At 36.5% G+C, this 13208-nt stretch overlaps 1 protein-coding gene across 2 annotated transcripts in view; it reads right to left on the reverse strand.

Annotated features, from left to right (window-relative positions):
- Positions 1-13208, reverse strand: part of megf10 (multiple EGF-like-domains 10) — an 80146-nt gene that overhangs the window by 3746 nt on the left and 63192 nt on the right. Inside the window, exons 16-24 of one of the 2 annotated variants that reach the window (XM_037547546.1) lie at positions 12092-12220; positions 10398-10526; positions 8811-8939; positions 8521-8649; positions 6084-6311; positions 4337-4455; positions 3158-3281; positions 2482-2526; positions 520-726 (exon numbers count right to left, since the gene is read on the reverse strand). In XM_037547546.1, the coding sequence (XP_037403443.1) occupies positions 520-726; positions 2482-2526; positions 3158-3281; positions 4337-4455; positions 6084-6311; positions 8521-8649; positions 8811-8939; positions 10398-10526; positions 12092-12220 (1239 nt within the window). The remainder of the gene's footprint in view (positions 1-519; positions 727-2481; positions 2527-3157; positions 3282-4336; positions 4456-6083; positions 6312-8520; positions 8650-8810; positions 8940-10397; positions 10527-12091; positions 12221-13208) is intronic. The other variant, XM_037547547.1, reaches the window with a different exon arrangement.

Genomic DNA, 13208 nt, shown 5'->3' on the forward strand with positions numbered 1-13208 from the left:
CAATCCAAGTAAACCCAAACACATTCAGTGATATCGAGGTCTGGACTCTGGGTGGTCAGACCATTGTACTGAGAACACCAGCAGCTTCTTTGTATGAGTTTGTCTTTTGTGTCTATTTTCTTTCCTCAGTAACAGCTTCTTGACAGCTACACATCCTTTCACACCCATAGTGTTAAGTTGTCTTCTCACAGTGGAAGGATGGACAGAAACAGATGTGGATTTATTTATATCTAAAGCAAGAGCTGAGCTTGATTTTCTCATAGCTCTCAAAGATTAAAGCTGTAAGTGCTGTTTATCTGACAGGAACAGTTTTGGTGGCCTGCCAGGTCACGTACAGTTGTGAGGAGGCCCATTTTTGATATATCTTTCATAATTTGTAATAGCTGTTTATGACTGGAAATGACAACTGAAGGGTTTGTGTCTTGAGAACAGCAATAGAAAAAAAACTTTTATGAAGACTTTGTTCTGACAGCGACAAAATGAGTTAGAATGGACTCAGTTAATCTTTCAGTCACTTACCAACTTCATAAACGTTTTTGTTGGCAGGGCTGGAGTTATGTATCTCTGCGTATGGAGAGTCTCTCTGTGCGGGGGACTTCATCTCCACATAGCCACACTCTGTGTTTTTGGGCAACAGGAGAGGAGGGTCTTTAATGGTGGCGTAGGGGTTCTCTGAGCTGTTGAGAGAGCAGGAGCTGGCATGGTAGGGCACACCTTTCACGAGGTCTAGAAAAAAGATCAAAACAGTACAGGTAAGAATTACTTTGTACTTTGCACATTGTATGTTTTAATGCACCTTTGTTCTTACAATGAATAAAAAAAAATTTCAAAAAAGTGTGTCCATGATTTACATATAAATGTATTACATCAATACAGTATGGATATATTTCACTAATTCAAAACTAATGACCATTATTTGTACTGTGCGTCTACACAAAGGAAAAGGTTGTTATATGTCTATAAATCTTACAATCACAATGTGTTACTGGACAAAGTGTTTTCTGATTTCTTATTCTAAATTAGATACATTAGATTGCTTGTTCATTAAAAATAAGCCATAGCCAAAAACCTACTTCAAGCTCTAGAAAAGCCTGTGACCCTGTGATCTAGCCTCATTAAACTAATTACTACTTCTCATGATTCAGAGACCAACTGCATCTGCTATTAAGGGACCAAGGATTCTCCAGCTATTTTATCAAGAGAGCCCTAAGCTGGTACAGATGCAGAAAAGGGAATCTTTTTCTTACTTTCTATATACAAGCCCAATTCCCAAAAAATTTGGTACAGTAGGTAAAATGCAAATAAAACCAGAATAAAGTGATTTGTAAATTGACTTTGTCCTTGATTTAAATAAGTATTTGCATGGACAGGCAAAACAGAGCTTTTTAAAAATGCTGACATCACACAGTTAACTTGTATGTCTGTAGCTGTTTTCATTTATTGAGCATGCCGAACTCTTATCTGAAGTATGACTAATGACTGGGCTGTTTCTGTGTGCTCCACAATTTAGAGGTGATTTGGGAGTTGATAACATGTTTATAATTAAATTTGGCTTTACTTTTTCATTAAACCATAGTGCCTAGTATTAGAATGTACTGTACTCAGTTCTTGTAAACAGGGTGTCACCTCCACTGAGAGTATTAAAAATACCTCAACAATTCTAAAGATATATGATTGAATCTGACTTAATCTTTAATCTAAGACAGATAAAAAAAAATCCTCACTCCATAATTCAAATATGGTGGATAACGTGAGAAACTCAGCTTCTTTGCCTGATCAGGACTGCATGGATGTTGCGGAGTTGATAGTGTAGCCATGGCTATGAAAACAACCCCACAGCAAGCAGAAGGCATTCTTTTGCTTTTAAGCTTTTATTTTTCAGAAAAGACATGAAATACTGAATTATGTATGACATTTGGAATTACTGTAAGAAATATGTAATTGTGGAGGTCTGATAGCTTACAGGTAAAAGCCCTGCAGGTTAGCTTGGTGGCATGCTCTATATTTTGCACAGTGTGCATGCTAATGATATTGTGTTTTTGGAGGTATTATCTCCCCCTTACTGGGATGCAATGGTCATGTGAGTGTTTTCCAGTCATTTTTTGGCATTCTTGTGTGGATGTCGAGATCTTTGCTGCAGGTGTAGATGATTCTTTTTTAAAACAGAGGGGAAAAAGTTTGTAATCTCTGGATTTCATGGATGAGGCCTGAGTTACTGACTGATTGACTGACTGGCTGACTGAATGTCTGACTGACAGACTGACTGACTCACTCTATCAGATTTAGCAGGCTTAGGATTCTCCACAAGAAGGCACTAAAATAGCTTTTGATGCTTCACATCAATGACACTATGTGTCCTTGTACTTATGTGAAATTAACAGACTTTACCAGTTGGTGAATGGTCATCAACCCTACGTTAGACCTTAACTGCACAATCCACAAACAAAGGTAAATTTGTCAACAATTTGGAAGATTTCTTACCTCGAAGAGATTTTCCTGTGTAGCGTCTGTCAACTCCATAAGCTCCTAATCAAACAATAACAAAGACAGAAAGAGAGGAAAACAGGATAATTAGGAAATCCTCTTTAATCAGTGTTTTCAGAAGGCACAAATTACCTCCTGCTGAAAGTGCTGACAGGAAATTCAACCAGACAAAATGACACTGACACTGCAAGAATGTGTGGTGCTAATAAAGAGTATCAAGCCCATATAGATTTACTGGAGGGCATATTATATCAGGGACAACATGTGTGAGGAATATAATGCTGGAATGAAAGGACTTAATAGCTTCAGAAGCCTGGATTGGGGAGGTGTGGGGGGGGGGGGGGGTAATTTGATATTTTCTACTTTTTTCAGAAGCACTTTGCATCTGAAATATATTTAAATGAAGCAATGAACCACAATGCTTCTACCTTTCCATTAAAATATCCCAGAAGGATTTAGTTTTATAAAGAGCCCATTTTTAAGCAAAGAAGTGCAAAGGAATTGTGAAAGCAGATGCTGGAGAAAAAGTATAATTAGATAATGTTAGCATATGTGTGGCTTTATTCATGGACTTCACATACTTGGTAAATGTAATTATGTCTTTGTGTCATTGTCTTGTCTGTAGGAAAGTATTGGAAAAACATTAAAAACCATTTTAAATGCCACAGCTTACCAAGCTCATTGAAGCAGCTGCCCTGTTTCCAGTCAGCAGGCAGAGTTCCAGTGTGCTCCATCAGAGGCGGCCTCTTTCGTGGTTCCACATTCTTCAGGTTAACAAACAACTGGTTGTTCTTTGTCTAGCATGTTAAAAACACAGTGAAAAGGCTGAAGATAAGTGTATTTATCACTTCATCACTTTATCACTTGTTGCCAACTGATGCAATAACTCCATGCAATGCACCAATATATAGTTGTATCCAAAGGTTTGGGCACCCCTGATCAAATGGCATGTTTTGTTGATTTTCTAAATGTAAATAAGTTAACAGATCCTGCACAGAGAATACACATCTGCACATTTCACTGCACAATTACTGTTTATTTGCTGAATTTAACATGAAAAAAGAAAACATAAAACGCGGCATGTGCATAAGCTATGCCACATTTTTTTATTTTATACTATTTCTTCCATTTGTTCCATTTTGTCTTCTAAAATCTGGAGAAAACTTCATATTTAGGTTTGTTCCTTATAGAAAATGTGCTCTGTTTTGGAAAATCATCAAAACACATCATTTGACCAGGGTTTTCAAACTTTGTTCATGGCTGTAAATAACATGTTTTTGACCAACATGATGAACAAACACAACAGACAACCTTGTATACTTAACACTCTCTGCATCATTTGAATGTTATATGTCAAATATGTAAATCCAACCAAAGTTAAATTATGGTAAACAGGGTGACTCAAAAGTCACAAGACACCGTTTTATTTTATTTTTTACTTTATTATCAACTTTTATCTCTGGGATCATCTCAAACAAATTGTGTATGCTGAGAAAATCTGCAACAAACACCACCTTCAACACCGCATAGTGGATGCTCGTCCTGTGACTTTTGACTCACCCTGTAATAGAATTATTAATAATAAAGATGGAGAATCCCCATGCAACATCAAATGTAGTGGTCAATATTTGTCTGAACGCAGTTTAGCACAAAAATACAGTTTAACACAAAATACACAAAATCTGCTGGCTATATACCTTAGAGAAAAAAGTAGGCTGCAAATGCTTTTGCAGGATTCTTTTTGCATCATTTTAAGCCTGGGTGTCTTGTTTGTTGCCAATTTGAACAAGAACAAGCTGCCTTTGGACTGGTAAAAAGTGCTCTGCTTTCCGGGCAGAGTGGGTGGGCTCACCTTTCCATAAGGCAGGTTATTCACATGGGGCGGGCTGGTACACTGGGTCAGTGTGTGGTAGCTGGGGTTGGAGAAGTAGTTGCTGTTGGCAGGGGCTTCATTTGTCTGTGGTAGTGCATCTAAGAAAGATGAAAAAATATTTTAGATCTAAATATCACATAACCCTTCAATCTGTAGCCATTCAATTCAGTTATTAATGTTAAAGCTTAAATTATTCAGTAACTACTATGAAACTAATATGTAAGGTATGCAATCATTAGAGAGGCATGAGGCTCTGAACACTGAACTTGTACCAGACAGACAGTTAGTAATAGTTGTTTTGCCATGTTTACAGCACATGGGTGTTTGGTTGCTTTTGGTTGGTGTAACTCATCTACTTAATGACATAAAATATTATTAAAATTAATATTAAACCACTGTAAATGCCTTTCATTAATCTATTATATTTAAGTATAACAAGTTCATAAATGTTGGAAATTTATAAAAAGGGTTCCTTTAATAACATTTCCAAAGATATAGGTTAACCACTCCACAGGGGTAAACTACACTGTAAAAATTGCTCAATGTTTTAACTTAAAAAGTAAGTAACCTGGCTGCCTCAAAATTTCAATGACTTAAAGGTTCATTGAATTTCTAATAGTAAGTTAACAGAACAATAAATTGTGTTTTAATTTCTGTTAACTTCCTATTTGAAGTTCAGTGAACTCTTTTACAGTAAATGCTTAATATTTCACATTTATGAATTATGAATATTAAATAACTAAACAACTACTAGTTATAAATAAATAACACTGATTTTAAGACTCAAAAAATGAATACATAAAAAAATTTCATTTTAAATTAGAATTTTTTGTTTGTATTTGAAATAATTTCGTTTATAGGCATCAATTTCACCATTTTTGGAAAGACAGAATTTGCATTTAAGCGTATATCTTTAGACCTAAAGGTCTCTTTATACCTTGCATTAGCATGTGTTGTGTCTGTGATTAGATTACATCACATTGCACTTGACCACACTAAAAAAAGTCAGGTGTAAACACCCCCCAGGGCACATTACAGTCGGACTATAATCAGACCACTCAAACCACATTTGACAGAGTTCAGAGTCGGAATGTAAACAGAATGTGTTTCCATTATCTGTGTACAGTTATTCGAGTGGAAACGTGTCTGCCAAGAACTGACTAGCAGGTCAGAGAATAAACAATGAATTAAAGATGGAGCACACAGCTGAAGTTAGTCCCAAACCAAGAGCCTTCATGCACTCCAGGCTGATGAAGGAGTCCAGGCCAAGCTTTATTCAGCTGCTATACTCAATCTGCTCTTAGAACTTGCCTGCAATTATGTTAAAACTGGACAGAAAGTAGCCAATTAGGGAGACAAAGCATTTTCAAATTAAGCCTATTGACTCCAAACCATCACATTAGTTTCTGCAACCAATTAAAGGACCCTGTTTTTGTATTCTAAGACCTCCTTGAAGAAGCAGTTCCAGAATTTGAAATTATGAAATTGTAAATAAACAGTGATGCCAAGCTAACACACACATAAACACAATTGGAATAAACATGATTCTTGTTTGTTGTACTGGTTGATTAATCAAGGGTTGGCAAAAACAAGTAATCTTCTGGGCTCATGCCACATGCACACAACCCATGGATGAGAGCCATAAATATTGATTTCCACTGTGATGTGCAATCTCAAGGGCATTTACAGAAACGTCTTGTGAAACAGTTTAAGCTTCAGTACTGACCTGCAATGGCATAGTCTGTGTTGACCCGCATGGCTGGGGTGTAAGTAACTGCAGGCATTACAGGTTCTTTGCCTTTTTGCTTTTTCCGGTAGATTATGAAGAGGAGCAGAAGGAAGAGCACCAGCAGCACCAGGACAATAATGCCTGTGATCGCTCCAATCTGATAGGAATCTACTGGCACTGCTGCACTGGTCAGACTGTTCAGGTTGCCTACAATGATTACACCAGCTAAACATAGGAAAAGGAGAGAGAAGTCAGTGTGGTTAAAAATGGAACAAGCCAGAAGGTGAAATGTTTTTGAAGTTTGAATAGTTGTAAAATGTTGTTTATCTAACCCAGACATGATCAGAATTTTTGTCTTGGGGGCAAAAGTGCAATGATTCAGGTGGGCCAAGAGCCAATATACAAATAAAGAATGTAGGTAGATTTCATCAGAACATTCAATGTATAACATTACACTAAAGTTTGTTACTAAAGAATTTCAGAAACACAATATTAAGAGGAAAATAAGAATTTATATGGTATAATAATGGGCAATAATCTACAGGGAACAAACACATGTACCATATTTCTGCAAATTTAAGTACACAGTTTCTTTTTACTGGAAAAAAATTAAGAACATTACTTGCCATTACTTCTGCGTAGACAAATTAATTATTTTTTTCAATATGTTAAATTCAGTAAATAAACAGTAACAGTGTATTACATTTGCAAACTGTCTTGTTTGTAGAGAATGTGTTAACTTAATTTCACCTAAATCATCAACAAAACATGTTATTTGACTGGGCTGCCCAAACCTTTGCAACTTTTGACTGTAATTGTTCTCTCATTGGGTGAGGGGGTGGTGTTAGAGAAACTGGCAAGCCAAGCCAAACATCTTCTAGGGCACACGGGCCACACTTTGGACTGCCCTGATGCAACCTGTTTATTTTGTTCTGCTTTGTTTCATGTACTGTTTCATTTTAAGTATTTATTTGAATTATAAAAATAGTTAAATTGCTATTTACCACATAAAGTAAATGTTTTAAGGCTGGACGGATAAGCCATTGTATGTGAAAAATATAAAGATATGCCCATTTCTCAAGCAGCAACTTTTAGGCTTAGATCTGAAATAGTAAATTAATTCTAGTATCTAGTAACACAATGGTGGTCTATGGGCCAGATTTATCAAACATTATTGGTTGCTATTTGCTGCTTATTTAATGCCTTACCTACGAAGAAATTCAGTGTAAATGAGTACAGGTGCAACTTCATAATTGACATATGAGCAGCACAATATCACCACATGTTTGACTCGTTTCTGCCAGGTAGGAGGAAAGAGTTGCATAATAACCACATATGACAGCATTAAATAGTGTGTGAAAATAGTGCACCACCATTTGACCATTCATTAGTATAGAGGCGTGTGGTTTGGGAGGCAGCAAAACCTTTTTCCTTCTCTGATTCTTGATCAAATTGTAGTTCTTTAGGGTGAAATAATGACTTATTTTCTTGAGATTTAGTTGTTACTCTTTGAAAAAGTGATATTTTTGACATATGTCAAACTTTTAAGAAAATAAGATATTTTGACAAAGTAAGTGAGTAAAGCCATGACTGCATAGCAAAAAGAGTTTCATAATAGTTCAAAGAAGAACAAGTATCTCCAAAATGGAAAATTTACAAGAGAGGGCAAAAACTTTCTTAAAGTATCATGTAAGTTACTGTAAAGAGATTTTATTTCAAGTAATTCTGGAGCATTTTTGTTAGTCCATTCATCGTGAAATTCTCACACAACCTAAAGCCAGCTGGTGTGCTCAAATAGTGTAGTAAAATGAAAATCAGAAAAAAATGGAGATACTTGTTTTTGGACAGTTTAGACAATGATTTAGACAAACCCTGCTCTTAAGACACTTAGACGAGTGAGGCATATATGCACACAATTAGGAACCAATAGTTTAAAACACTGCCCTACCAAAACAAACAGGTTAAACTTTTTTTAATACAACATGGCAGGTGTTTACAACATTTTTGTTTAAATTGAAGAGAAATAAATGTGTCTCAAACTCTTTTCTTTCTCTCAGCAACAACAATTGCAGCAGTGTTAGTGCCAAAAATAAGATGAGCTGTTCTCTGGTATTAAACAACACACAGTCAGGATTTACAATCAGCCTTAGTAAAAGAATAAGCGTCAATACAATCATTTCTTACCAGTATTTTGTGCTTTGAGATGGAAACTCCTATAAATACGGCAATAAGTCCAAGGCACAAAAAACAGAGAGCGACCCTTTCATCTTATTACAGATGCTAAACAGCTGCTGCCTCTTTTTAGTGAATCACAACAGTGTTAAAACTGTTAGTCAATTTGTCCCCACATTTGAATGTTAGTAGCAAATTCTCAACACTCGAAATGCAGCATGATGTCGTGCAGCTCATTCAGTCTCTTTCAATAGAACCTTACCTTGGTCACACCGTGCGCCCTTCCAGCCTGGGTTGCAGTAGCAGGTCCCAGTCATGTGATCACAGGTGGAGTTATTAAGGCAGTCACACACCTGCCGGCAGCCAAAGCCATATGTTCCTGGAGGACATTCTGAGAGCACAAACAGAGAGGTGGGTTACCTTATCATTACCACCATGCAACACTGTGCTACATCTACGTCATTCAGGTTTAAAAAGCAAAGTCATTTTTAGCCCAAAACACCATTGGCTCTATTCACTGTGATCACATGATTCCAGGCCCTGCTCACTCACTTTGTTCACAGTGTCGTCCCATGAAGCCTCTGCGGCAGGTACACTGCCCAGAGATGTGGTCACAGTCTGCACCATTCTGACACTGACAGGTCTGGGAACAGTCTTTACCATAGAAACCTAACGGACAGCCTGCAATGCGTACACATCCACTGATCATATGTATTGAATATGCAGTTAGATACTGTTGCCATTGCACACAGGACTATTTCATTTGAAATCCATTCCCATATGATTTACTGTAGAACAAACAAACCAAACAACAACAACATCAAACAAGAAGTGCAGCAACTCAGAGTAACAACTGCTTACGATATAGTAGCTGTGTCTAAAGTGGCAAAGTAATGTAACCACTCATGATATAATAATATCCTGTAAAAATACAAAGGTAAACAAGGTTTTTGGGCATAATACAAGATGTTAGTAGTATGTAATATAATGGAAATTAATAATTGATGTAATTCAATTAATTGATGTAATTGCATGCTAAAATCTTCATATCTTTACTGTGATTCGGTGTTATTTTTAATTTGCTTGAAATGACAAACACATGCTTTCTTGCTTTATAATGTCTTTACATACACTCATAGGTCTCTTCTGCTTTAAAGAGGAAAAATTCCTCTGCTGAAGAATTCCGTCATAAAGATATAAACAAAGTCAATCATAGTGGTTTGATGTAAAATCGTGCATTGTAGAGAAACTTACCGACTCTGTGCTGGTGATAGGAACCAGAGGTCACATTGCAGACAGCACAAATATAACCACTTTACTATCCAAAATAACTAGTGAAACTACACATTTCTTCTGAGTTTATATATATTGCTGTTGTCAGAACAAAGCCTTGTATCTCCAAAATAATAACTATACAGGAGAATCAAAAACATTTTATTTTTCATGTAAGTCAATGGCACCAGAATTTTCTCCAAGTCATTTTGGGCCAATTTGTTTATTGCATTCATCATTACATTTACACATGATGTAAAGGGTATCCGACATTTTCAGATTATGTCAAAAACTATGAGGTTTTTTTCCGACATCAGCGATATGTAACGTTGTCAATAGTAAAATTGTGATGAATATGAAAACTTTTCTTTGCCTATTTCTACACCTCTCTTTAATTTCTCCCATTTCTGCTGTTGGAAGATCTGGTCTGAGCTGCCTCATGAGATGCAAAAGAGGATATAACCAACAAAAAAGCTGTGTCTAGATTTAAAACGTCAAGATTTCTATACTTTTATACTTTGTTGCACCAAATTCTAATAAATATGGACTGAACAATGGATTCTTCTAATACAGCGTTACTAGTCACATTCATCATAGTCAAAATGTGGCATCTGATCCACCACCAGTCTGGAATCCTGTCCTCAAAAATAGAACAGTCAGGACCATTTTGGTACTTAGTTTGTATTGCATATTTTGTAAAGGGCATATTAAACATATTAGATTTTAGATTTTACAATATAGAATACAATGATTGTATAATCTTAATTAGATTTATCAGAGTTATCATATCATAAGCAGTTATTACAGAATGAGTTGCCACACCATGCATGAAGGCATGGTTAAAAGCTGAAAGCGAGAGAGACTTACGCTGTGTGCAGTAAAGTCCTGTCCACCCTGGTGTACATTTGCACTCGCCATCATAGGCACTGCAGTATGCGCCGTTATGACAGTTACATGTGTAGATGCAGTTCGGGCCCCAGTGACCAGGAGGACAAGCTATAACACCACACACAAGTACAGTTAAAACAGATTTACAGTGTATATTCATACTTTTGTAGTCAAACATATTCAGAAACTCTTAATTATTCAAATCCTTAGAGCAATGTTCCAACATTTAGTATAAAGCCTTCCCAGAAGGGTAGAGGCTGTTACTGCAGGAAAGGATGGACAAACTATCCATTAATACCCCTGATTTCAGAAAAAATGTTGGATGAACAGGTGTCTACAAATATTTGGACATGCAGGTGCAAAATAATAACAAATAGAAACAATCGTATTAATATGTCGGATAAAGCTGCAAGTTTAACAAAGAAATGCCTCAGGAATTTTATTATTCTGTTCTTCTGTGTATCTGTTATTTCTTATAAGTAGTTATGTAAGCTTGAGAAACATGATGTCTCAGAAATGTAGTACCATTTTGAATGGACTTTTCAAGACACAGCCAACAGGGGGCACCATAGCCATTCTTTAGCAAGCAGCCTGAAACAACAATTATGGCTCCTCTCATCTCAACAAGGAGGACGCCCATTGGGACTACACACTATTTAAAAGTTTGGAGTTGCTATTAAAAGTTTAGAATCACTGTTTTCAGTAATGTAAAGCTTTTTTATTAGTGTATAAATAATATTCTATTATATATTTATTATGCTTGTCCGGAGCAACTTCACAGGTTTCAAATAATTACAAGAACTCTAGAAAACTGTAAATAAACTTTAAGAAATATTAGATGTGTCCAGAATGGTGAATAAAGCTTTTTAAACTACTAAAATGAGAGTGGCGTCTACCACTGAGAATAAAATAATAACAAAGTTGATATCCAGATCCAAATCAGATATACAGATAACTTAATAAAAGCAGTTTATTGGTCATTTAATAACTTCTTATTCACACAATTCCTGCAACATTGAACATAACTATCTTTTCTCTTATCATTGACATTGTACAAGTTATTATTGCATATAAAAAAAGAAAAAGTTAGTAAGCTTTTAAACGGTTGACATTAGCAAATACTTTGGAGAGTTTGGACAGGCTAAGAGCATTTCTATGTTTGCCAGGGTCAAAGTAGGGGTCAGTGTTTCACTCTCAAAATGTACTTGTAAAGTCACAATGTATGTGTAACACATGATGTGTCACTCTTAACAAAACAATAACACACTGTGTGTGGTTTTTAACATGTTCTGATTGTGTGCAAGGCATAAGAGGCCTAATTTAATGTGCTCATATTACTGCAGGGCTAACTGTCAATAAGATATAAATCATGTCCTCAAACAACACCGCAGAGGTCAGGGAGCACATAGCACCTGTCTCTAGGAAACAAATGTAAGTGGAGGACACCTGTTTCTTTTTACAGAGTGCTATACCACAGATGAATGCTTTAAGAGATGTTGCATAACTGGTGCAGTTTGTACACTCTTGGGGGCACTCTCTGTTTCAATATTGTTTTAGTGTGCATGAACATTTTGCTTTGCTTTGGACCTCCATCACTGGTTCTTTGGCCCTGGGGTACACTGACCCCATTTTGAGAAACAGAGATGGGAAACATTTTGTTTTTTTGTACTCACGCTGAGAGCAGTCGCTGCCAATCCAGCCAGGATAGCACTGGCAGGAGCCGTCAATGGGGTTGCATGTGCCGTTGTTGGTGCAGGTACATGTCCAAGCACAGTTCTTTCCAAACCTGCCACTGGGACACACTGTCCAGAGAGTTTTTGTACTATTAGCTCCTCAGAGATATTGCTTATATGACATAGGGTTGCACAATATATTAGCACATTTAGTATATCTTATTATAACTCTTTGTCTCTATATGCATTGTCCATTTTATCAAGTCGATTTACCAGATATCTGTAGTTTGTTGTTCTACAATTACAGACTGTAGTCCATGTACTTCTCTGTATACTACTTTTACCCTTTTTCTCAACAGTCAGGACCCCACAGGACCAACACAGAGTAGGTATTATTTGGGTGGTGGATTATTTTCAACACTGCTGTGACACTGGTGTGGAGGTGGTGTGTTACTGTGTCTTGTGCTGGTACAAGTGGATCAGATACAGCAGTGCTGCTGGAGTTTTTAAACACCTCAGTGTCACTGCTGGACTGACAATAGTCCACCAACCAAAAATATTCAGCTAACAACATCCTGTGACCACTGATGAAGAACTAGAGGATGACCAACTCAAACTGCAGTAACAGATGAGCTCTTGTCTCTGACTTGGCACATATAAAGGAGACCAACAGGGTAGTTGTGTATAATAAAGTAGACAGTAAATAGACAAAGTGTTTAAAAACTCCAGCAGCACTTCTGTGTCTGACTGACTCGTACCAGCGCAACCACACCAGGGTCACTTCAGTGTTGAGAATAATCCACCATCTAAATAATAAAAACCTGGTTTTGCAGTTTAGTTTCATGTGTGGAATGGGGAGTTTAATTTTGCAAGCTACATCTAACTATTTTATTTTTAAATTTCCATAGATAGAAAAGGTAGATTTTCCATGATTTGGGATCTTCGAGATTATTAAATTAATAGGAATATGGAATGGAAATGAATAAGTCTGGAGTTTTAGGGGTTAAAAAGGTGTACACCATTATGTGTCCATCTTAATTCCTAGAGAACATGCTTTCCTTGCTTAAACAAACTTGATACAACTCCAAAGCAAATTTTTAAGTTAAAGCAGTAAAAT

This window comes from Pygocentrus nattereri, chromosome 18 (genome assembly GCF_015220715.1).
Source record: "Pygocentrus nattereri isolate fPygNat1 chromosome 18, fPygNat1.pri, whole genome shotgun sequence".
Classification (NCBI taxonomy): Eukaryota; Metazoa; Chordata; class Actinopteri; order Characiformes; family Serrasalmidae; genus Pygocentrus; species Pygocentrus nattereri.